This window comes from Labrus mixtus, chromosome 2 (assembly GCF_963584025.1).
Source record: "Labrus mixtus chromosome 2, fLabMix1.1, whole genome shotgun sequence".
Taxonomy (NCBI): domain Eukaryota; kingdom Metazoa; phylum Chordata; class Actinopteri; order Labriformes; family Labridae; genus Labrus; species Labrus mixtus.
Genome location: NC_083613.1, coordinates 11,730,303 through 11,754,297, shown reverse-complemented (window position 1 = coordinate 11,754,297; position 23,995 = coordinate 11,730,303). Strand labels below are relative to the sequence as shown.

The window sequence follows — 23,995 nt, the reverse complement described above, 5'->3', positions numbered from 1 at the left end:
TTTGTCCCCGTAATAAAGCAAACAGCTGTTTTCTTACGTAAAGGGCGTAATGACAGTACATCGTGAATAGCTGGGCTCATAATGAAAAAAAGAAAAAGGTTAGAAACGGGGAGGCACCGTCACACTGCGCGTAACTAAGTGCTTAGTTGGCGTCTTCACGGAAAAGCTTGACGTCGTGAGTCTCAAAAGAAGTTATAGTGAGAAAAAAAAAACCTGACATTAAAAATCACTCAAACGTCACATTCATCCGAAACAACAGATAAAGCATACAACCTCCCAACGAAATTCTCCAACACCGAGCTCTTCCCAGCGCTCTGTCCGCCGACGACCGCTATCTGAGGCAGGTCCAAGTTACAGCTCTGTCCGATGGAGCTGAACGCGTCCTGCAGCTTGTTGATAAGCGGAATGAGGTCTTCCATTCCCCGGTTTCCCATCGCGGCACCTCGGTCAGCCCAGTGGGCTCTTTCCTGCCCTCCAACCGGGGCAAATGAGAGCCAGAGGGTCGCTGTTCCAGGAGACAGAAAGTTCCCGCAGCAGTCTGTCGGACCCCCTTTGGATTTAAATGATCAAAAAATCAAACCAATACAGAGTGTGAGCTGCAACCCCGAGTCCCCGAGAGCTTACAAGCTGAATAACTGGGATAAAAGTCTCCGTGATCAACCGCAAACTTCTGTCATCATCCGGTCAGGCGACACCCAGCCTTTCGCCGGAGCTTTTAGCCCCGCCCCCAGCCTCAATCTTCTCTGTCATTGGTCTGCTAGGATGTCTGTCAGTGTACACAAACGTAATCAGTTTTACAATCCAGTCTTTGGACCTGCAATTAAAAAAAAAAAAAAGAAGGATCATAAAGTATAAAAGTCTTTGCGATTATCTAGATTATTATGGAAGCGATTAGTGATCAGAATTCAAATGATAAAGCTAATTTGTATATTTGTATTATTTGACTCAAAAATAAAATGATGATTAATTTATCTAATTAGAATTTTAGTTTTCAACTTCAAAAATGCACATTCTTTGACTAAATTAAAATGAGGAAGAAAATGACATTTGCTTTATCATTTTAAAAAAATGCCCCGCTAAATTTGTATCAATGTGGCTAAAGTCTGCCCTAGTGTTAAAGAGTCACCCCGCCACCCATCGTACTGCGCGTTCTGCCCGCTCGCCTCATAGACTATAAATATTACGTTCACCTGCCTGGGAGCTGGTATCTGACGTCACTTTCCTGCGCCGTCCACTTTGCCATTTCTTTTTCGAGTTGGTTTGAATTATGATCACTTTTTAGCACTGCAAGTTTGAAAACGAAAAGCCAAAGACCTTTTCATTTTCATTTGAATTATGTCATACAATATGCATACATAGAGAGTAAAAGTATAATGCAAACTGGATGACTGAATATTCATTTTAAATATAGGTCAAATAATGCACCTATAATCTGAAAATTAAAACGTGTTTCTGTTACTGTATTTTCATTTTAAAATGAGCTTTTTCATTTGAATTATGATCCAAATTTAGCGGGGGAATTTTTTGAAAATGATAAAGCAAATGTCATTTTCTTCCTCATTTTAATTTAGTCAAAGAATGTGCATTTTCGAAGTTGAAAACTAAAATTCTAATTAGATAAATTAATCATCATTTTATTTTTGAGTCAAATAATACACTCATATTCTGAAAATTAAAAAGCATTTCTGTTAATGCATTTGAATTTTCAAATTAGCTTTATCATTTGAATTCTGATCACTAATCGCTTCCATAGATTATAAATTATAGACTTAAATATATCCATTCTAATATATAGAGCATATCTATTATTTAATATATAGATTTTATTTTTTATTTAACAGGTAATAACCCATTGAGATCAAGATCAGCAGCAGCACACGTCATAATAAATATGACATGGTAAAGAAAGAGTTTAAAAACTAAAGTTAAGAGAAATCAACGATTACAATGTGCTCATGAGTTCACAGATAAAGTGCAGAGTCATGATCACAGATTGTAATTCAGAAACACTTCAGGCTCTGTCCAATGGTCTCGCGTTCTTATCTTTTAAGATCGAGCCAAAGGCTTCAAGCGAAATGAGCGAAATTGATTTCGAATCGATCCGACCTTCCTATCAAAAGTTATTCAACAATCAGACAAGAATGGGTGGTTTTCATCCCTTATCCTAACCCTAACCTTATTCTAACCTCTCCCACACCCTTTTACTAAACCTAACCAGTCGGGGTGTGTTGCAAGACTCACCAAGTACACTCACAAAAAGTGTACTCCAAACTATGTACCAATCAACTCCAAATGGCCTGAAACGTACTGTAGTGAAGCAGTGTCGGGGGAGGGTAATTGGCTCCCTGCGGACACTTGTGGGGCAGAGATTCCGTAGGTCGGAGAACTATTGAACTAATGAGCTGATGACTCTCACCTGTGTGGGGAGTTGGGGAGCGCCAGGATTGTTTTGAAGAGAGGCATTGTGTGGAGGTCAGGGGAGAGGGACGGACGGAACGGCTGTGGTCTGGGGCTGTGGCTTTGGCACTAAAAACGATAAGGCCGTGACTTTTAGTGTTGCGGCAGTGAAGACAGTTAGTTAGGAGAGTTGTTTTTGACAGGGTGGGTTGGGAATGGTGTGACTGGTTGAACAATTTGAGCTAGCAGCAACCGTAAATGGCTGGGATGAATCTGTTAAGCTTAAATTTATGTCCTTGAGATGTTTAATGGTGTGTCTGTCGAAGCCAAAGGTAACTATGCCCTGTTAAAAGCAGCTATGACTAGATGTCTGGAACCATGTCATAGTGATGAGTGGGGTTGCTTTTTCCGAAAGAAGGCTACCAAATGAAACAGCTCAGAAGTTGCAATGCTTTGCGTAGACTTACTTGACTTAAGCCTTTTGCTCCTCTTGGGTGCATAGGCCGCTGACGAATATCCTCCATTTCACTCTGTTTGTGGCTTTTCGTGCAAGCTCTCCCCAGTTGAGTCCACTCTCTACCATTTCTGCCTCTACACTTCTTCTCCAGCTGTTCCTGGGGCGACCTCTTTTCCTTTTCCCCTGGGGGTTCCATTTCAGGGCTTGTCGGGTGATGTTTGTGGCAGGTTTTCTGAGGGTGTGGCCAATCCAACTCCACTTTCTCTTTCAGATTTGTAAGTCTATGGGGTCTTGGCTTTTTTTTTTCCACAGGTCCACATTGTTGACTTTGTCTTTCCACCAGATGTTTAATATCCTTCTGAGGCAGGTGTTGATGAATGTTTGCAGTCTGTGTGTTGTGTGTTTTGTTGTTCTCCATATTTCGGATCCATATAGCATCACTTGTTTAACGTTGGAGTTGAAGATGCGTATCTTAGTGTTTGTGGAGATGTTTTTTGAGCTCCAGATCTTTCTGAGCATGTGAAACACCACTCTAGCCTTGTTAATTCTGCTTCTAATGTCGGCCTCTGTCCCTCCAGTGGTGTCCACAACACTGCCTAGGTAGGTGAAAGCTTCTACCTCCTCTAGGGCAGTGCTGTTCAAGAAGATGGGGTTTCTGGTTTTGGAGTGGATCTTCATCACTTGAGTTTTTGTTATATTGGGAGTGAGACCAAGTTTTATTGCAGTTTCTGAAAGTCTGTCTGTGTTCTCTTGCATTTGTGTCTGTGTATGGGAAAGGAGAACTATATCATCCGCAAATTCAAGATCATCCAGCTGCTCCCACATTGTCCACTGAATTCCATTTCTCTTCCCCTCAGTTGTTTCCCTCATGACCCAGTCAATAGCAAGAAGGAAGAGGAATGGTGACAGAAGACATCCCTGTTTAACGCCTGTCTTGACTTCAAAGCTCCGGGAAAGCTGGCCTGCATGCATGACTTTACCCAAGGTGACCTCATAAGATTTATTGATGAGGTTTATGACCTTTGTGGGGATTCCATAGTGTTCCATTAATTGCCACAGTGTTGTCCAGTCTAAGCTGTCAAAAGCTTTTTCAAAATCAATGAAGTTCATGTGCAGGGATGTGTTCCATTCAATAGACTGTTCAATGATGATGCGTAGTGTTGCTATGTGGTCTGTGCATGAACAATCTTTCCTGAATCCTGCTTGCTGGTCCCGGAGCCTCTTGTCCACAGCTTCCTGGAGACGGTTGAGAATGACCCGATTAAAGACCTTACTGGGCACTGAAAGTAGGGTAATCCCTCGGTAGTTGTTACACTTCCTTAGGTCACCCTTCTTTGGTAGTTTCACTATGTGACCCTCTGCCCATTCTGTGGGTGTCTCTTCGTCCTCCCAAATTCTCCCAAAGAAGCTGTAGAGCATGTCTGTAGATGTGTTTATATCAGCTTTAAGGGCTTCAAGTGGAATATTGTCAGGGCCAGCAGCCTTGCCGGTTTTCAGATGTTTGATTGCAGCTTTTATTTCAGTGTTTGTTGGTCTGTCACACTTGATGTTTAGCGGTGTCCTGGTCTGAGGAATGTGTGGCCTCTCTGTTGGTGGTGGTCTGTTCAGGACCTCTTGGAAGTGTTCTACCCATCTCTCGAGCTGCTCTTCCGGGGTTGAGAGCAGTTGGCCATTCTTGTCCATGATCGGTTTGTTACTTTGTCGATGTGTCCCAGACAATTTCCTTGTGATGTTGTACAGTTCTTTCAAGTTCTGCCTCCTTAGCTAGCCTCTCTACCTGTGATCTCTTGTCCCTCCTGATGTTCTGCCGCACTTTTTGGTGGAAAAGGTTGTATTCCTTTTGAGCCTCTGCTTTTTCTGATCTTGTTCTTGCATTGTTCACTTTTTCCTTCACCTTCCTCCTCTGCTGGATTAAGTTTAGTGTTTCTGGTGTCATCCATTCTTTGTGATTTTGGGATCTTCTCCCCAGGGCCTCCTCGCATGTTGAGCTCCAAGCAGCTTTAAGGTGTTCCCACTCTTCATTCATTGTCCATTCTTCCTTCTTTCTGAGCTGTATCTCTGCGCTTTTCCTTGAGAGAATATCCTTGAACTGTTTCGTCACTTGAGCATTGCTGAGGTAGTCAGTGTTGTATTTTGCTCTTTGACCCTTTTCTCGCTGATATCTCTTCAGCCTTAGCTTGAATTTCCCTACCAGGAGATGGTGATCTGAGGCTGTGTCTGCCCCCCATCTTGTCCTGACATCTTCCATAGTTCTTCTGAACTTTTTGTTGATGCAGATGTGGTCGATTTGGTTTTCCGTGACATGATCTGGTGACACCCAGGTTGTTTTGTGGATTTTCTTGTGGGGAAATACACTCCCCCCAGTCACCAGATTATTGTTCACGCAGGTCTCTGCAAACATCTCGCCATTTTCGTTCATGGTCCCCACTCCATGTTTACCCATCACCGTCTCATATCCTTCGTTTTGGCCTCCAATCTTGGCATGAAAGTCCCCCATCAGGATAATGATGTCCCTGTCTCCAATACTACTGAGTAGGTGGTTTAAGCTGTCATAAAACCTGTCCTTGACCTTCTCATCTGCAGCATGGTGGGTGCGTAGCACTGGATTATATGGGCTTTCACTCTCCTGTTGCTGGTATTGAAGGTTGCTGAGATGATGCGAGAGCTGATGGGTTTCCATGCAGTTAGGGCCTTTCTAGTGCCTTTCGTCATCATGATTGCCACTCCCTCCGTATGGTTGGCTGCCTCCTCTTCATGTCCAGAATAGATAATGGACTGGCCACTGGTCAATTTGACCTCACCCGACTGCGTCCATCTTGTTTCTGCCAGGCCCAGGACTGAGAGGTTGTAGCGCTCCATTTCCTTGGCAATGGTTGCAGCCTTGCCAGCCTGGAACATGGTTCTGATGTTCCATGTCCCCAGGGGGATGGGTGTTCTTGGCGTCAGAAGGTGTGTCGGATTACCAGCGCCCTTGTGGGTTTGGCTGGTAAGCGTCATAGTCCCCATTGCTGGGGCACCTTCTTCAACCAGGTGTGTGATTTGGTTTTTATTTGTTAGCGTTTCTGTAACTGGAACGTTTTTACAGGATGGGGTAGTTAACCCCACCCCTAACCCCCAACCTGGAGGGCCAGTTGCTGCTTTTCGTCTGACCTCTACTCTAGAAACCTGCCCGGCATGGTTGAACCTGCTGGGGGTATAAACCCCCCACCGGTATAGCCTTCAGAGTCACGGAGGCACACAAGCAACCCCACCACGACAAGGTAGCAGCACAGGGGCTTTGCGTAGGCTAGTTGTAAAAGCTTATCCCTCTGTAGATGACCAGACTCGAGATATGTTAGCCAGGGATCAATTCGTCACTCATTTCACTGCTGGTGATTTTCACATTAGCCTCTGTGCCGCAAGACCTAAAACATTAGAGTCCGCAATCCACGTGGCTGCTGAAATGGAGCTCCTAAGGAACTTAGAGCAGGTTCACACTGTTCCTGATGCGAGAGTAAGGGAGGTCATTGAGAGCAGCAGGACTGATGACCATTTTGAGGCTTTATTAGGGGCAGTAGAGGGCCTGCGCCAGGAAGTTAAGGCAATGCAGTCAGCCGTCCAGATACTGGAGTTGCCCCCGAAGACAGTAGCCCAGTAGTTCCTCCCAGAGCCCTTTTAAGCATCCTAGTGCTGAAGCTAGAGTCCCCCCTGCTGATGTACCTTGGCAGAGAACTCGTAATCGAACAGGCGTGTGTTGGGAGTGTGGGTGTGACCGACACCTGCGCCGTGACTGCCCATATGTCAGGAAACTAAAGGGGGCGGGTACAGTGGGCCAACTGCCCTCTAAGTGTAACTTATATTCAACACAGGTGCAGTACCTCGGTCACATAATTTCAGCAGAAGGGGTTGGGGCAGATCCAGCGACGGTTCAGGCAGTAAAAGAGTGGCCAGTACCTAAAAACCAAACAGAAGTGAGAAGGTTTGTAGGCTTAGCCTCCTACATAAAGGGGTTTGCAGAAATAGCACGGTCCCTACATCAGTTGACTGAGAAAGGTAGGCGTTTTAAGTGGTCAGACTCTTGCCAGGATGCTTTTGAGCAGCTGAAGGCTAGGTTAATATCTGCCCCAGTACTAGCCTACCCAGACCCCACAAGACCTTTTATTTTGGACACAGATGCCACTGATGCAGGCATTGGTGCAGTCCTCCTGTCACAGGAGAGTAACGGTGTTGAGTATGTTGTAGCATACGCCAGCAGAGCTTTAACCAAGCAGGAAAGGAAGCAAGTATGCTACCACTAATAAGGAGCTGTTAAGCATGGTAACTTTCACCAAGTACTTTAAGCACTACCTGTTGGGGAAGGAGTTTATATTGCGTACTGACCATAACTCTCTCAGGTGGTTACACAACTTTCAGGGTTTGGAGGGACAGCTGGCTAGGTGGGTAGAGCAATTGGCCAGTTTCCAATATAAAATCATCCATAGACCTGGGAAAGCACATGCTAATGCCGGTGCCCTTTCCAGGTTGCCTGCTTTTGTTGGTGTTAGCCAGCAAGAAGATGTCACTGGGGGGCAGCACCTCCAAAATTCAAGTGTGTGTGCTGTGTAGGAGGGGAAGCTGAGAGTGCAGTCAGGTAAAGAGTGTGATGACGATGATATAGCAAGAGCACAGGCCGAGGATGTAGTTCTACAGCAGTTGATTTACTACAAAACGCAGGGGCTGGACCTCCCTGAAGATTCAGCCCTCCAAAAGTATGCTCCAGTGTGGTCCGGTGTGGGGGGGAGGGGGAGCATCAAACACTGCTCCTCTGCCCCCCCGCCTGGAGCGGGCAGCCATCCACCACCAACACACACACAGCTCACACCGGAACTCCATTCACAAACAAATAAATACTTTAAACTCCTTCAGGCCATTCATCACTCCGAAATACTTAATAACACTTTCACTACCGGTTCATTTCCACAGGGGATGATGAAGAAGGTGAACCGCCTCACCTCCTTCATCAAACCCTCTTCACCCAACAGCACAACGTTTGATAAGGTTAAACTAAACACAAACACATGGATGCACAACAATATGTTAATTCTCCGATAGCACTACGACCAGGTGATTGCTGTGGAGCTGGAGAAGGTGCCCCCTTACAGCCAGGAGGCCTTTGATAATGCCGTCCAGTGGGGGAACCAGCAGGTCCATCTACCACCCACCGTAACCTCCCTCGCCCTCCTCTCCTACCTACTCTGCCCTCCTCCTCCTCCCCTGTCCTCCCTACTAACTTACCCCCCCTCCCTCCTAACCTGAACCCTTGTCGTCCCCCTTCTTCCTCCCCTCCCTTGATTCCTCCTCCCCCTACTACCTCACCCCACCCCTCCCCTAAACCTAACCTTCGTCGCCCCCCTCTCCCCCTCTCCTCTCTCTACCACCTTACCTCAGCCCTCCCCTAAACCTAACCTTAACCCTGCTCCCTCCTCCTCCCCCCCCCTCTCTCCACTACCATACCTTCCTCATCCCTTAAGTCTAGCCCACCTCCCTCCTCTCCTCCTCAGGTCTCTGTACGTTGGGGGGGTTGGCGGCGGCATCGGGGCCCGGCAGGGTGACTCAGCCCCCATTGCCAAAACCAGCCCCGGATGGTGAGTGAAGATTGAGATCCATCCACTCCCACAGAGTGCACTCGACCGTCTGGGGTTTACGCGGGATGGGTCCTCTCCCGGATCCCTCCATTCACAGACCCACACATACAGGTAGACAGTTCGGAGCAAACTTCCATCCCATAGCCAGCATACTCAAAAAACTCACTCCATGCCACAACACCACACAGGTAATACTATCAGTCAGACTTAACAAGTGCCTTTCAGAACAAGAGCTAGCTTTACTGTTCAGTGGGGATTTGGAGTTTTTAGTGTCTAATTAAGTTTGTTGTTTTTGCTTGCGACTATGGCCACTATGGGCCTGATTTACTAAGGTAAGGTAAAGAGTACTAAATTGCGTCTTCACTCCAACAAATTGCATGTTTGGTTAGTGTGCCATTTGCGGGTGATCTACCAAGAAAATTTGCGTGAATGACATCAGGTACAAACCTTGTGGAGGCGGTAGTATTTAAGTTAGGCTTTCACTTGTTCTACTGGTTTAGTCATGGAGAATTTGGACGGAAAGCAAGCGCAAAATAGGTATCAGTGGCAAGAGGCAAATAAACGTAGGCTACAGTATTTAAGTTGTTGCAGATAAATCTCAATATTACAAAAATAAAATTTGGCTTATAAGAAAACTTCAGCATTAAACAGGCCCTCTCTTTTCTTCCCTCCATCTTTTGAATGAATTGTCATACATTGCGCAGGATGTGCGAGCTGTGACCTCTGAGGCACGGGCGCACAGGCACGACACTCGGGCCGTTGTTACGCACCAGACAGCTGGCCAGCGCTATGTCTGATCGGACATAAACGCCCGGGCAAGAGGTAACGAAGACGGGGCTACAGGCAGTGATGAGGTCCCCAAATCCAAGCATCCTACAGAGTAGCAGACGGGGCTAGAGGGAGGAGACGAGCGCAATAGAGAGGAGCTGGAGAAGAGACGTGCAAAAAGGAAAGTTTAAAATACAATGTTGGCAAAAAGAGGGAAATAGGACGACATAGCCTAAATATCGATGTGAAATTCTTTAGAATGCAGAGGCTGTGAATGTTCAGTTTTGTTTGGTGATAATAGGCAACAATATAGTTTAATCATGGTGTTTCCTGCTGTCATTCCAAACACATTAACGTGTGGGAAAAAACGCAATCTTTATGCCTTCTTTGATTGTGCCTATATCTCCTCATTTTCTCCTCAACTTCAATAACAGCAGCCTGTTGTCCGTAACACTGGTCTCCTGGGTTAGCACATTACTTTCAAAGGTGTTAAATACAGACGCCGTCATAATCACTGCAGTTTTTGTCAGGCTTGGTAAATCGCAATGCGTGCACTAACTGAACTTCGCATTTTCTCCTCCCAGTATTTTTCACTCTAGAGCAGAAACGCCCCATATTGCATATTCATTGAGGCAAACGTACTAAATGGACAATGCACTAGGCTCTCTATACTGTATATGCCCCTTGCTCAGACCATGATAGTATAGGCTGATAAAGGCATTGTTGTAGGCTAACATTTAAACAGAACATGCAGCATGCTATGCTACTTAACGTGGTAATGGTCTTCCCGCAATAACAGAAAAGTTGGCGGAATCGCATATCTTTAGCCCGCGTCGTCAATTGCAAAGGTCATGAGGCTAATGTGACCTGTAGTGGTAGATTTGACACACCAAAACGGCGACTGTGGTCATCTCAGAGGCTGCGGGTGGATTCCCTCTTGGACCTGTTCACTCCAGCCAAAATCATCAACGACGAATTTTGGTGATGGCATTAGCGTAGGCCCTGAAACTAAACCTGTGCCAGCAGGAATGTGGCACAGGGTCTCATCGTGAGAGAGAAACAGGAATTAAAGCGCCAGCCAAACTGAATACTATGCCTTTGGCCAGGTGCATATACACTAACCTTTGTTTTTGTTTTCTCCACGGTGACCACTTTGAAGTGAAGCAAGCGCAGGGGCCCATGTCTGTATTTACTTGAAGGAGTGCATGTATGGCTGTGTGCTTAAGAGACATTATCAAAGGACTTTGAAGATTTTCAAAAAGATCAATCTGGGTCAAGACACATATGAAACAGCACAAATGAAAAAAAAAATGCTACGAGAACACGCCTGCTTCTTTCTCATACTCACAAAATTACAAATATATAATTTATAGTGATACATTAGAGGCCAACTACATGTGCATGAATGGATGAATGTTTGTCTGTGTATGTAATAGAGAGAGAAAGAGGTGAAAATTGCGACTTGCAGTAAACTAAATTTAAATGTCCGTCTCTGTACAAACACATACTGCACAAACACACACACTTCTCAGCTGACAACAAACCAACACCCCTGCTATTTTAGTTGCCTATTCCCAATATTGAATAGAAAGTAAAATATTTTTGTGTTGTTGTTTTTGTAGAATCTTGTGACATCATGCCATCAAACTGGCACTAATAGTGATGTTATCATCATGAAAATAATTAGGTATTTTATAGTTTTGATCTGGACTGAAGTTGATTAAAAGATTCAAACCAAGAAAATGGGAAAACATTTTTATGTAAAATAATATTATGAATGTTTTTGGAAGTGAACATTTTTGTACAAGTAAATTGGACCGAAGTAGTCCAGACCAGTGTGTGTAAAGGGTGGCAAGTCAGGTGATGTGCGTATAAGGGGCAAGTCGGCCATCTTCTATTTCATTGCAGTACTATGCCATCACCTGCAGAGTACACAGTTGCGGGTTATCTTTCTTGCAGCTGAGTTGGCTTTGATGATCCAATATTTCTTTGAGCTTTGAGAGCATCTGGTTTAGTCCACAATGTCCCACTAAGGTGTGAATGTGGTTCAAGTGTAGACTTGAGAAATGGCCGTCATTGGGCAGAAGGACCGGATGTTTAGTTTCCTCTGGCATTGTCAAACAAAAACAAACGTTACTTCAGATTCAGTCTCTCAGGTGTCTGCGTCCTCGCGTCTCCCTTGTGGCGTCTCTTCGACTCAAAACCAATTTCCGGCGGCTCCTCCGCAGGTGCTGCTAATGAATGTTACAGAGACAGAGCCACCACACCCCCCTCAGGTGTGACATCAGTACTGACCCTGCTTCTCCTCCTACCAACCACACCTACCGCTAAAGACACTGAAGTGAATCCTCCTAACGTATTATCATAACACCGACCTTGAACCTGTGAGGAGGAAACCATAATTTCTTCCATCCCATCACTTGAGTGTGCCAGTGTGGTAGGACTGTTGAAGCCTGACTTAAAAGGGATACTTCACCCATTTGCATTTAGCTTTGTATCATTAGAAACCTGGTAGTATTTTTGAATGGTCGTGCATCCTGCCCTCATTTTCCCCTGAGATGGAAAATCTTTGTATTTCTAAGTCTGAAAAGGAGCTTCCAGTGACGCAAAATGACAATTTTTGAGTCACTGGAAGCTGTTGCGGTTACCCGGGTGAGACTACAACGCTAGTTCCTCATATTTTCGACCACTGAAGCTACAGACCAATCACAGATCAGTGGGTGGGAACTCACTCCCAGAATCGAAACTTAACGTCCGCCATATTGCTTGGAAGCTATGCTAACAGGCTCTATGGAGTAAGCTGATAATGGTGAAAAAATATAAATATCACGGCGAGATGGCTGCTGCCGACAGACCGGTCTTGTGACTTGGCTGCTGCGGCCACTAGCCGTCGCTAGACCCCGGGGCCACCGCAAACCGCTGGCCGCCGCTAACCGCCAGGACCTATTGCTGCCCGCCGTCGGCCGCTGCCAGCTCAGCAGCCGAGACATAGGGCCTGCCTGTCGGCTCAAGCTGGGACGGACTGGTAGTGTCGGTGCTCTCACTGTTTGCCTATGAACACAGACAAATAGAGTCTGTTTTCTGCCAGGAATTTCCAAGATCAATTCTGGAAGAAATCTCTGACTCAGTTGAGGAAACGGCCTCATGTGTTGAAGTAAATATGTCTGTAAATGTTTTTATTACTATATTTCTACTGCTATACTGTATATTTTGGAGAACCTGTAACGATCGAATTTCCCTCTGGGATGGTAAAGTATTTCTGATTCTGTGGGAGTGGCCTGCGGTGCTGTGCATTCTGGGATTTGGTGTCTTTCATCTACATGAGCCAAAAAGACACTTTCTGCCTTTTCTCGGCCAAGAAGGCACCAATTTCAAAATGTATTTCACATTTCTACTACATATATGACCCAATGTCAATACAGATTCATGTTTCAACGGGTGAAGTATCCCTTTAAGATCATCTGACTTTTGGATTATTCAAAATAAGAGCTCTTGAACTGAATGACATTGACCGTTCTGACTAAATCTTAACTGACTTGACTTCAACACAAGAACATTCAAACAGTGTTTTTTTCAGTGGTTTTTTCTTACCACTGTAACTTTTGCTGCTTTGCTAAAGTGCTCATGATGGATAGGCCGGATCTTTGTAACATAGCAATAAGTAAGGTCTTTTACCTGCTTTTTGTAACATAACAATGAGTAAGGTCTTTTTACCTGCTCTTTTGTAATGTTAACAGACAATGAGTAAGGTATTTTACCTGCTTCTTGTAAAGTGTCTCGAGATAACACTTGTTATGAGTTGACGCTATACAAATAAAAGTTGATTGATTGATTGAAACTTTAAACTCTTAAAAGAGACCTTTTTAAGGGATCTGTGTTTATTTGTTGTTTATTTACACAAAACATTTTTGTTACACTGAATGCCCATTAATGCTGTATTTACTATTTCAGAAGCATTTTGTGCTGGTTTAAAGGAGACATTTTGTTTCAATATATATCTTTCATTTAAAGTACACTGTGGCTCCAGTTCTTATTGTGTCTATCAAATTACTTTTAAACCCCTCCTGAGAACCTAGACACTGGTCCATTACATATTTGAATATACACTGTTATCCCAACTGGGTTACATTGTCATTTAATTCTTGCAGGGTCTTTAGTCTTGCATCAGCTGCAGCTATATCTGCTTCCAATTCCAGTGATTCCATTTTTGAACTTAGTTGGAGCTTCTCCAGTTCGAGTTCATACTTTTTCTGCAGAGTGTCAGCTCTCGCTAATAGAGCAGCTTTGTCTGCTGCAGATGTGATGAGACCGATGAGGCCTTTGAGCTGCTCCCATAGACTGTAAATATTACGGCTGCTCCTTGATACTTAAGATAAACTGTCTGTCGTATCCACCATAGCCTGTGGATCATACTGGTATTTTATCCAGCTCTTCACCTCACTCATAAATGCAGTGAAATCAGACATTTTTGGATCATACCAGTCAACAGTCTCATTTATTCTCGCGTCATCAGGCAATAGTTTCTGAACAGATTTATGGCACACTTTGAAATTCAGCAGAACATTAATTTACTCTGTTAACATCCGCATCTTCTTCCATCATTGTTTTAATTTATTTTAGTTTTCGCGTGCAATGACAGAGTTTGCCTGTGATTTATACTCTTTACTGTTCATTTCAGAGTCTGTTTCCGTGTCTGCAAGATCCCCTCCTGCAGCCATCATCACGCTTTATTTAGTCACGCTTGACCAGATTTGTTTAATTATCTTTAATTGATGTCGCTCGTCATGTAAGCGCAATACATTATTCCATATGATGCTTCGTATTTTATCTGTGCATTACGATGAGACACGATCAGCTGTGTGTGATTTCCGTGCATCGGCGGTGATCAGCTGTTTTGGGATCGCTTGAGTTCATTTGGGTTCATGTATTTTGGTATTTATTAATTCACGCTGTAGTTGAGGGGTCTTTTGCACATCCAAACACTTTGTTCCTTTCTTGAATGTTTGATTGTCCATAATCATGAAGTAGCGCATCTACTCACGGTAGCGGTGTTCCTGGCTTTCTGACAAACCAAAACAGCTGATCGATCCATTGTTTTGCTGTTTCCATTCATGAAATCCTTCCAACGTTGTTCTCTCCCGGCTGGGCAATTTTTCAACTTCATGTTAAGAGCGGTCAGTAAAACAACGCGCACTTTGATCATTTGATCAGCCATTTATTTAGAGCAGCAACTCTAACTTCAAACAAAAAGACTCCGAAACTGTGCATAAAGTTCATAGCGGTACGGTTGAAAATTTGTTTGCCCTTCCACTCTCACATCCAGTCTCTACACCTGAGTTAAATTAAAAGGCTCTGCCACACCTTCAGATTACGTCACTCATTCAAATGTCAGACAATCATGTTAATCGGCAGACGGCAGAGAATAATAAACAATTTCATACGCACCTATATAGGCCTAATCAGGATTCATAACCAAAAAATGCAAAATATATAAACATGAAAATTAATGAGTAAACATACAAAATGGCTTCAACAACAACACTTTTATTGAAATGTGGTCAGAACAAGTTTTCTCTGTAACTGTCACTCAGATTGTTGATTTTGACGTTATTTCATGTAGCTGCACTCATTTTATATCAGAACAATTGTTTCATCTCATTTGTCTGCGTTACTACATCTAACAGTATTTTTACATTACAACAACACTTTCATTGTAAAAAAAAATTGTGACCCTATTTCTCACAAATATGTTTTCTGTCAATTTTGAACTCCGCTTGAACTCCGCAATTTAACCCCCCCAACGAAAAAAATTAAAAAAGACGAAACACGCCCCCTTACTAAAAAATTGAAAAAGTTGAAAAAAGATAACACCCTCCCCTTGCGAAAAAATTGAAAAAAGACGAAACACCCCCCTTACAAAAAATGGAAAAAGGACGAAACACCCCTTATGAAAAAAATGAAAAAAGAGCAAACACCCCTTCAGAAAAACTTTAAAAAAGACAACACACCCCCCTTACAAATGTTTGAAAAGTTGACAAAAGACGACACTCCCCCCAACTTACGAAAAAATTGAAAAAAGACGAAACACCCCCCCTTACGAAAAATGTAAAAAGTGGAAGTGACGAAACCCCCCCATGAAAAAATTGAAAAAAGACGAAACACCCCCCCTTTACTAAAAAAATGAAAAAAGACAAACACCCCCCCTTACCAAAATTTGGAAGAGGAAATTGAAAAAGATGAAACGCCCCCCTTTACGAAAAGATTGAAAAAAGAAACACCCCCCTTACGAAAAAAATGAAAAAAGACAACCCCCCCCCCCCCCTTAAAGAAAAAAATTGAAAAAGAGGAAACTGAAGACAGACAGCACATAAAGTGTCCAACCAGAGGAGCTAACACACTGGACCACTGCTACACAGTAATAAAGGACTCATATGCTCTGTTCCCCCTGCAGCTTTGGGACTCTCTGATCACTGCCCAATTCACCTCATCCCAACCTACAGACAGAAGTTAAAAACTGCTAAGCTTCTCTCCATTAGTGTATGTCCATAGGATCCTGTTTGTGCATGTGTGTGTTGCATGACTTACAGAGTGTAAAAACAGAAATTTCCCCTTGCAGGGATCAATAAAGTAAATCTTAATCTTAAACTGGGTTAAAGTCTTAGTCTTAGGTCTTCTGCCTGTTCACAGGTAGCTGTGTGCAGTCATATCATATTTTGACGTCCCTGGTAACAGCAGAGACTATCAGACAATGCCTAATCCCTGCGCACATTTCAAAGGCAATATCGCCAATTAAAATTGATAAGGCTCTATAATGGCTCTTGGCTGCTACAGCGTAGAGCAAAACATCAGGCATGAGGATCAATCCCTCCCCAGTCTCCTTGTTGGGAGAAGAGGTTTTCCAGCCAGTGATCTGAGCGGATACAAATACATGAACTAAAGACTGTAGCAGGAGCATGACCTGAGGTTTCATGGAGAGACCAAAGAGATTTGTGACATTCCAATCATTGTGTGTCTGCTGATATATTTTGGAGTTCTAAAGTCCTGTAATCTCAACTCCTATGAGTACCATTAAAAGCTTCACTCCTGAGACATCCATTTTATAGGGATTAAAAAGTGTGTGGAAAAAGTGTTAGGATGAGTCAACGCAATATTTCAAGCACCTTTCAACCAACTTAATTTTATTTTATTTGTCATCAAGAATAAATATCATACAATAATTTTATATACAAGTACACACAACACACATGGACCAGGTCAAAGATATGGTTTTATGTTTCTTTACATCGGATTACTTGATTTATTTTTGAGACTTTAATCAGAAGGCTGATGTCTCTGTCATGTTGGTATATTTTAATGAAGTAAAAAAAATGTAAAGCTTGAAAAATTGATTGGTTGCCACTTCAATAAGTGCCTATTGGTACTTTGGAAATCATCTTATCAACCAAAAGTGCATCACCTTCCCAATTCTGCTTCTAATTAGCAAGTACATGTTGCTTTAGTTGTTATGGTTGGTTTACCTACAAACTTGATGATGAGGATGATGATGGTAAAGACGATGGTTTTGTTTGCTATTACTTTTACTTATAAGATGGTTTCTATACTGATTAGAACTCTCAAGAACTGCCGTCAATGTTATGCTTCGCCTCTGTGCAATGCCCGTCAGCACCTGTGGACTCAAAGCTGATTGTTTGCTCTTACTGACATTGTTTCCTCTTTTCTAGATCCTTGCTTGTGTTGTACTTACTCTCTGATGTACGTCACTTTGGATAAAAGCAAATTGTAGATGAGCTAATCAGGAAGAGTTAAGTGTCATTCCTGTGCCAAAAAAGGTTTTAAAAAACATTGCCAGCCTAGTTACAGAGGGTACTTCCAAAGTCTTCTATCTGATAATTCTCTGCTCTTTTCGTTCCAATTCAAATAATTTCCCATCCACCATCTTGAATACTGTCCTAAAGCTCTTATTTCTGAACCACGGAAAAGAGGAGCAAGAAAGGATGTCTGAGTAGTGATTATCAAAATACTGAAATACAATTTAATACAATTAAAGAGAAATGTCTCAATTACATTAATACACTTCACCATCTTCATTAAATCAATCTGAAAATATAATTTGAGAAGAAGTTCCTGTAGTTAGTAGAATGATTGCAAAATATCCAGTAGCATTGTTCTTCCTGAGGATGATGAAAAAGGCTGGCCTGCCCCAACAACTGCTGGTGACCTTCTATAGGTACATCACAGAGAGCATCTTGACACAGTGCATCTCTGTGTGGTACCACAGCTGCACAGGTGCTGTGTATTGTACTTTTGCCATGCTATTGAGATGCTTAGGTATTGATCAGGCCTTGTCCTTCCACAGATCAGTCTCTGGCTGGACCCAATCTTCTCCCATGATGCTTTGAAGGCGAAAATTTTGGAAATACTCCAAACGGTGGCTTTGAGAGAGAGAATATAATGAGGGATAGGCAAATATAGACACACCAAAAAAAGATTTATCTATATAAAAACTATTATATATAATCATATATATCTAGTGAAAGTTGAAGGTTTGATTGTCAATACTCTGCAATCCAAATGTACTTTTCAAATGTGTTGTTCTGGCTGCAACACCTGTTTATTCAACACAGGAAGTCCAAATTAGTGAGTTAATACATTCTCAGCTTTTCTTGTAGAAACATGTCTGAAGCATAAAACAATTCCAAGAAAATACTCACATTTTTTTATACATTAGTTGGGACTTGAGAATTGAAATCTGAGATAGCCTTAGTTGCAAAATTGGATTTGATTAAAGATGTGGAAATTCAGAGGGTCAAACAAAGAACAAAGTATAAAACATACCTTGTTCTTTGGATGACCCTCCGAATTTCCACAGTTCGATTTTTTTCCGGCATAACCAAAAAGGCAGAAACAGGTTGTTTTTTCATTTTTCTATTTGAGTGAATACAAAAAACAAGGGCAACAAAAAAATCTGCTTGTTTTTTACACTTTGGTGGAAAACAAATACAGCCATTTTTCCGTTCTTACTCTCAAAATTACTGTCTCTACATACTCTTATTTACCACTGAATGGCTTGGCCTTCAGTACCATTTACTTCTGATTGGCTAATGTGCTCTATTAATTGTGTATCCTATTTTAAATAGTGGTTCTACTCTTGCTTTACACTGTGTCCTTACAGCACATGAGCATTAGATAACGCGTCACATTGTGCAGCTTCGGACACACTGCATCCACTAAATATTTACTACTTTGCTTTGGGAATTTCAGTTTCCCCTTGCAAACAGTATGACATCTAGTGCTTTTAAATGAAGGTGGACCAAATAAAGGTGTGCTGCTTTCAATAAACAAGCTTTGTCTCAAATCACAACACTCAAAGGCTTGTCAATGATCTGCTCACAGTGAGCAAAGTTTTTCTCTGGTGTTGACACAAGAGCATTTCAATACGGATAATGGACATTATTAATGCACCACTATCTCCACTTTGTAAAACAATCTAGCAAGCTCTATTGAGTGAGAAAATCATAAGGACATCAAAGAAAAGTTTTCCTGTTAAACCCAGTTTCGACCGGAGGAACTATCCCCCAGAACTATGGTCTTTTTGAGGAACTACGTGCGTTTCCGCCAGATCTACCAGGGTAGATCTTCTCATCCATGTCTACATGATAGTCAGGAATGAATATAGAAATGGGGGGTAAAAATGGTGCGTCGTGTCATGCTATTTTACGCTGTGTCACTTGCAAGGCTGTTAGGACTGCTCTCTGCCTGGCAGTGCACACCCTTCCTCTCTTCTTCTTGTCTTTTGACTGACTGATTAGACGCACAGTGGAGGAAAATAACATTGATTTTGAATGTGTGACAGCCCACCAATAATATTTTATTCCCGTCTCATTTCATTAACAACTAAAAATACATGTATATAAATACATGTGTTTTGTCATTGTTTTCCTTTTCGAAACTCACTTTTAGCTTGTCAACATCCCATTCCTGTTATGGAAAAAAAAGTTTGTGGACAAAATTATTTTTTTATAATAAAATTAACATTGGAAATAGGGAGAATCACCACATTGTACACCCACAGTACCACTGCAGTCAGGATTCCTTTCTGGACCAGGGTTGGAAATTGACTTTTTGATCAAACTGCAACTGTGGCTGGTAGATTCAAAGCTTTACCAGCTACTTTATGAGCACCATTGTTTAATGGCATATAATTGAATATTTAAGGCTTACAGCACAGAAAGCTAATCCGTTTATTGTTACAAACTTATATGAACTTATATATGAAGAGTTATCACAATCACATAAATAAATATGAAATAAATATAAACTGCCAGACAGACAGACAGACAGACATAGATAAAGCTATATTCGATCAAATACCATACTTTTATAGGAGGCTGTGATGTTAAATTGATCCTCAATCCCCATAATTATATGATTTATTATTAAATGCGTGACTAAAATAAAATAAAAAAAACCCAACACTGCTTGTGATTTTGAATTGTAATCTGTGATCACAACCCTCCACTTTATCTGCGAACCCATTTGTACATTGTAATTGTTGTTTTCTCTTAACTTATTTTTTCTTTATCATGTAATATGTTTTATGATATGTGCTCCTGCCCTCTTGGACAGGTAACCCTTGTGAAAGAGATCTTTATCTCAATGGATTAATTACCTGGTTAAATAAAGGTTAATTAAAATAAAAAATAAAAAAATGAGGCTCTTACTGAATTTTTCGTCAGTAAGAATGAATAAATAAAAGTTGAAGCTGAAATTTTTATCTTGTTTTCCACCCAAAACTAGGAAAAAGTGACAAAGAAATACTTCTCTGCTGTTACCAGTGATTTTGTAACCTGACACTTACTGGGAAATGAAAGTCAGGATAACCACTGCTGTTTTGATTCCAACACTCTCTTTCTTTCTCGCTCTCACAAGTTCACCATTGTAATACTGAATTGCTAGAGTCAACGATAAGAAATAAAAAATGTTTAACCATAAATAATGTCTGTGTTTAAGACCTTCATGACCTCAAACAATTGTAGTCAAAAGAGTTTGAATACTCACAAGTTTGGTTTTTGTCCGTCCACGATCTCCTCTTTGGGGATAGGATAGAGAGCCTCATATGTACGCTTCTCACCTGAGCCATGGATGGAGTAAGAGTTCATCTTATTGACATTGGGAGGAAAGTATGACCAGGGTACAAGAGCCTCACCCATCCACCTGTTGTCTGTTATTGTGGTTTTAAACACCATGGGCAGTTGTTGCTGTGGAAAGAATTTCAATGAAATGTGTAACATCTTACAGTACTCAAGTACCATTCCACCCTTTAATTACTGAGAAGTCTGCCTACCATGAATGCTTGGCGAACTCCAGACAGCAATAGAATCAGGTGCTGTCCATGACTAAAATGAAAACACAGTACATATGTGCAGTATTAAGAGATTGAACAAAAGACCAGAGACTAGAACGTTACAAAAGCTTGGCACTTTACTCACGGACAAAGTTCCACTTCTAGGTAGTTTTCTGTTGAACTATCAAGGAAGAAAGACTCCACAACTGAGGATATGTAGAAAAAAACCAATTATATCAAGAAACGACCATTAATTTAACTGTATAACTGGTTCTTTATTATATATCATTTATATTGCATTCTGAATCTAAACCAGTCAACATTTTGTTCAATAACCAAGGATGAAAATATTGATACTAAAATGGAAAACATTTTTCAATCGAGGGCCCCGTTGCAAATCTCTACTTTAAAAAGCTTTTTGTACAAATTGCATTACTTCTGAAATTCTGTTTTTTTATACAATCATTATTTCTTCAAAACTCTGTGCTTTTTATGCTTCTTCTTGCTTATTTCTTATTTTATTCCTGTTTATTTTCATATTACCATATTTCATACTGCTAGATTAAGTATAGTGACTCAAGAGTTGGTCGATGTTAAACCGGAATGCCGGGGGTCGATCCCCCAGCAAATGTCTTGGGCAAGACACTGAACCCCAAATTCCTCCCTGCCATGTAAGCAACGTGGGAATGTGTATGTGTGTATTAGTTACTAATACTTTTTAATATACGATAAGTAAGGTCCTTTACCTGCTTTTTGTAACATAAGAATGAGTAACAATGCTCTTTTGTAATGTTAACAGACAAAGAGTAAGGTCTTTTACCTGCTTTTTGTAAAGTGTCTCGAGATAACACTTGTTATGAGTTGACGCTATACAAATAAAAATTGATTGATTGATTGATTACTACTGATGGATATCCAGATTAATAAAGCAACTTCTGCCATCAGAATGTGAATATGGTGTAAAGGGTAAGTGTGACTGAAAGCCCTTATAGTAGTCAGAAGACCAGAAAAGTGCAACAACCATAAAAAACCTGGCAGATACAAACTAAGTATTTCTGATTCTTATTCTGAACCATGAAGACATGAGAAATAAATACACAAGTGTACAATTTAGTGCATGCCTTAAATCTGTCTAGGTGACGTATTGCCAACGCTGACCGCAATGCATTGTGGCTATATGCGCCATGTTGGCGGTAGTAGCTCTTTGTTTACATACGGATCAGAAGTCACGTCTGTACACATGTCTTGCTTTGCTTCCTTTTTTTGGAGAAATTGTGCACTCATGTTGTGTGATTAATTGCAGAAATAAGTCCCACGACGTGAAAGGTAAAGCACTTGACAACGAGGCACGTTATTTTAAGTTTCCCACCTGGAAAAGGGGCTTTGGACCGCAGGTAGAGGACATATCAAAGAGGCGTCGGATGAACATAAACGTTCGCTAAGATATCTCTGTATATGTATATTCGTTCTCGACACTTGCATAAGGGTAAGTTACATCGTTTTTGTTGTGTTTCTAATGTTGCTTGATTAGTTATTTATTGGCCTAAAAATTGGCTAAACTAACTTCAGAGTCATGCCTACTTTAGCCAAGCTAGTAGACAACAGATTTCAGATCATCAGGTCTTATTAAGATCTTAAAATGACAGGGAATCGTCATGTGCTATGTTTTTTAAAACTGTATGTCATTACAGGCCAACCTGCTAAAGAAATGATGGAGACTGATCCACACTGGGCACCATCTCTACATCTGGGCCACACAGACATTACGCAGACAAACATTGCACGCTTTGCCAGGCAGGGTAAACGCCAGCAGCAAAGGAGAAACAGCCTGCAAACAGCTGAGATGGATCAGAAGTCAGCCTCACAATGAGGAGGAAGCACATGAAGCTGGAAGAAGGGACCAACTTCAGACTGAGAACTTTGCTCAGACGTGGATAGTGGGCACCAAAGAGGGTGACCCTGGAGAAAACACTCACAACACCAAAGTACACATAAAGATATTTCTGTATATGTGTTGTTCTTGATAGTTATCCATGATTTTTTTAACAGTATTTACCCATTTTAAAATGTAATCGGTTACCAAGTTTAATAGGTATTTTGTTATTTTCACTTTCATTCCAGCATTTTAGTTATTTATTAAGCCATGTATTCTTTTTATACATGAACCCTGCCCTCCATAAATGTCACAAGGGATCCAAGAGATGCTGAAGATTCTTTTATTTAGAAATAGCAGCAGCAGTGGAGAACAGGTAAACATAAACAAAGTGCACAATCTGCTTTGGTTATCTGCTACAAGCTGCTGTCTGTGTATAGTGTGCCGTTTTGAATAGTTCAGTTAACAGTAACAGTAAGTAACATAATATAAATAGTGAGTAAGCATATATATTATGCTAGTGTCAACAGCAAGAACACACCCAGCTGTCATCTTTGGCTGGTGCATGCTAAATAAACAAAGCAAACAAACCATAATCAGGCTCTTATTATACACACATAACATTATTTGGTAATTACAGTCATTGCGTCCTTTTCGTAAAAAATGTCCATGGGCCTCAAGGGTTTTATAGTTATAGCTCAACAATCAAACAATCTATTTAAAAGGGCTTCCAACTTATTTTTTAACTTTAAAACACATTTTCACACATTTGGCATATATAAGAAACTGTTGACAACAGTATTTAAAGGCCTAAAGCATTACCTGAGCTGCTATCTTGGTACCCACCTTCATAATCCCACAGTACAGGGAAGGGTTGACTCTGGGGACACGCCGGACCTGCTGGGTCATTGAAGAAGGGACCAAACACTTCAACTTTCATTCCCTCTTGTCCAGGAGAGAAAACGAGCCTGATAGGGTCATGATTCACAGGGCTGCTGTCCCAGGTGTGCTCAATCAAAAACTGCATTTCCTTGCGAAGACTGAAAGAAGAATAAAATGATAAGCAAGAGAACCTGCCATGAGACCTTATAATAAAATAATAAAACAGTGCAGGAGAATGGATACGTGTCGGGGTAATGTAGGCTACCACGTTTCCGGTTTAAGTTTTTGTCAAAGCAGTTTTGCTACTCTGTAAAAGTTATGGTGCACCGCTTAGTGAGGGTAAACCTATGGGTTAAACTGCCTTCCTCATCAGGAAAAGGCATAGTTAAGTTGATGTGTGAATGCCAACTTACTTACTTGTTGTTGAGTTTGTTTGCGAATTAACAAGTAGCCCGAGTTCAGATCCAGTAAGGCTGCTACGTGCATCGAAAGGGATGTTTAATATGTACCTGTTGAGTTTATTAGCAGCTTAGTGGAGGTGTTTTCATGTTATTTTCGGTCAGAAACTATCACGTAGTGTGTTGTTATCGTCTGGTATTCGCTAACAAAACAAAGGTACTCCTGGAGGTGTTCATGTTGCTATTCCGACTTGCAACTGGACCGCAGCAGCA

The 23,995-nt window shown here is 41.6% G+C and overlaps 2 protein-coding genes across 10 annotated transcripts in view; both read right to left on the bottom strand.

Annotated features, from left to right (window-relative positions):
- LOC132985065 (dynamin-2-like) overlaps nucleotides 1-691 on the bottom strand; it is a 33,799-nt gene extending 33,108 nt beyond the window's left edge. For 4 of the 8 annotated variants that reach the window (XM_061052234.1, XM_061052207.1, XM_061052224.1 and 1 more), the window contains exon 1: nucleotides 274-690. In XM_061052234.1, coding sequence (XP_060908217.1) covers nucleotides 274-434 — 161 coding nt within the window. In that variant the 5' untranslated portion in view covers nucleotides 435-690. Of the gene's footprint in view, nucleotides 1-273 lie in introns of all 8 variants that reach the window. The other 4 variants (XM_061052261.1, XM_061052250.1, XM_061052270.1 and 1 more) reach the window with 3 other exon arrangements.
- Nucleotides 692-17,234: 16,543 nt separating this feature from the next.
- On the bottom strand, nucleotides 17,235-23,985 carry c2h4orf33 (chromosome 2 C4orf33 homolog). Of its 2 annotated transcripts, none has more exons than XM_061052160.1 (6): nucleotides 23,738-23,985; nucleotides 23,289-23,482; nucleotides 20,715-20,775; nucleotides 20,570-20,621; nucleotides 20,284-20,483; nucleotides 17,235-17,657 (listed from the first exon to the last, which is right to left on the bottom strand). In XM_061052160.1, the coding sequence occupies exons 2-6, from the start codon at nucleotides 23,467-23,469 to the stop codon at nucleotides 17,561-17,563; spliced, it is 591 nt and encodes a 196-aa protein (XP_060908143.1). In that variant the 5' UTR covers nucleotides 23,470-23,482; nucleotides 23,738-23,985; the 3' UTR covers nucleotides 17,235-17,560. The 2 variants fall into 2 exon arrangements, with proteins under 2 accessions (XP_060908143.1, XP_060908135.1); XM_061052152.1 differs by having other exon boundaries at nucleotides 23,742-23,983.
- Between the last annotated feature and the right edge of the window lie 10 nt (nucleotides 23,986-23,995).

Bases quoted from the DNA above. Each gene is read 5' to 3' on its own strand.
- c2h4orf33 (XM_061052160.1), bottom strand. From the start codon at position 23,469: ATGCAGTTTTTGATTGAGCACACCTGGGACAGCAGCCCTGTGAATCAT. The intron at 20,484-20,569 runs GTAGGCAGACTT...TTCTTTCCACAG, and splicing joins GAGTTCGCCAAGCATTCATG to CAACAACTGCCCATGGTGTT. The intron at 17,658-20,283 runs GTGAGTATTCAA...TCTCTCTCAAAG, and splicing joins GACGGACAAAAACCAAACTT to CCACCGTTTGGAGTATTTCC.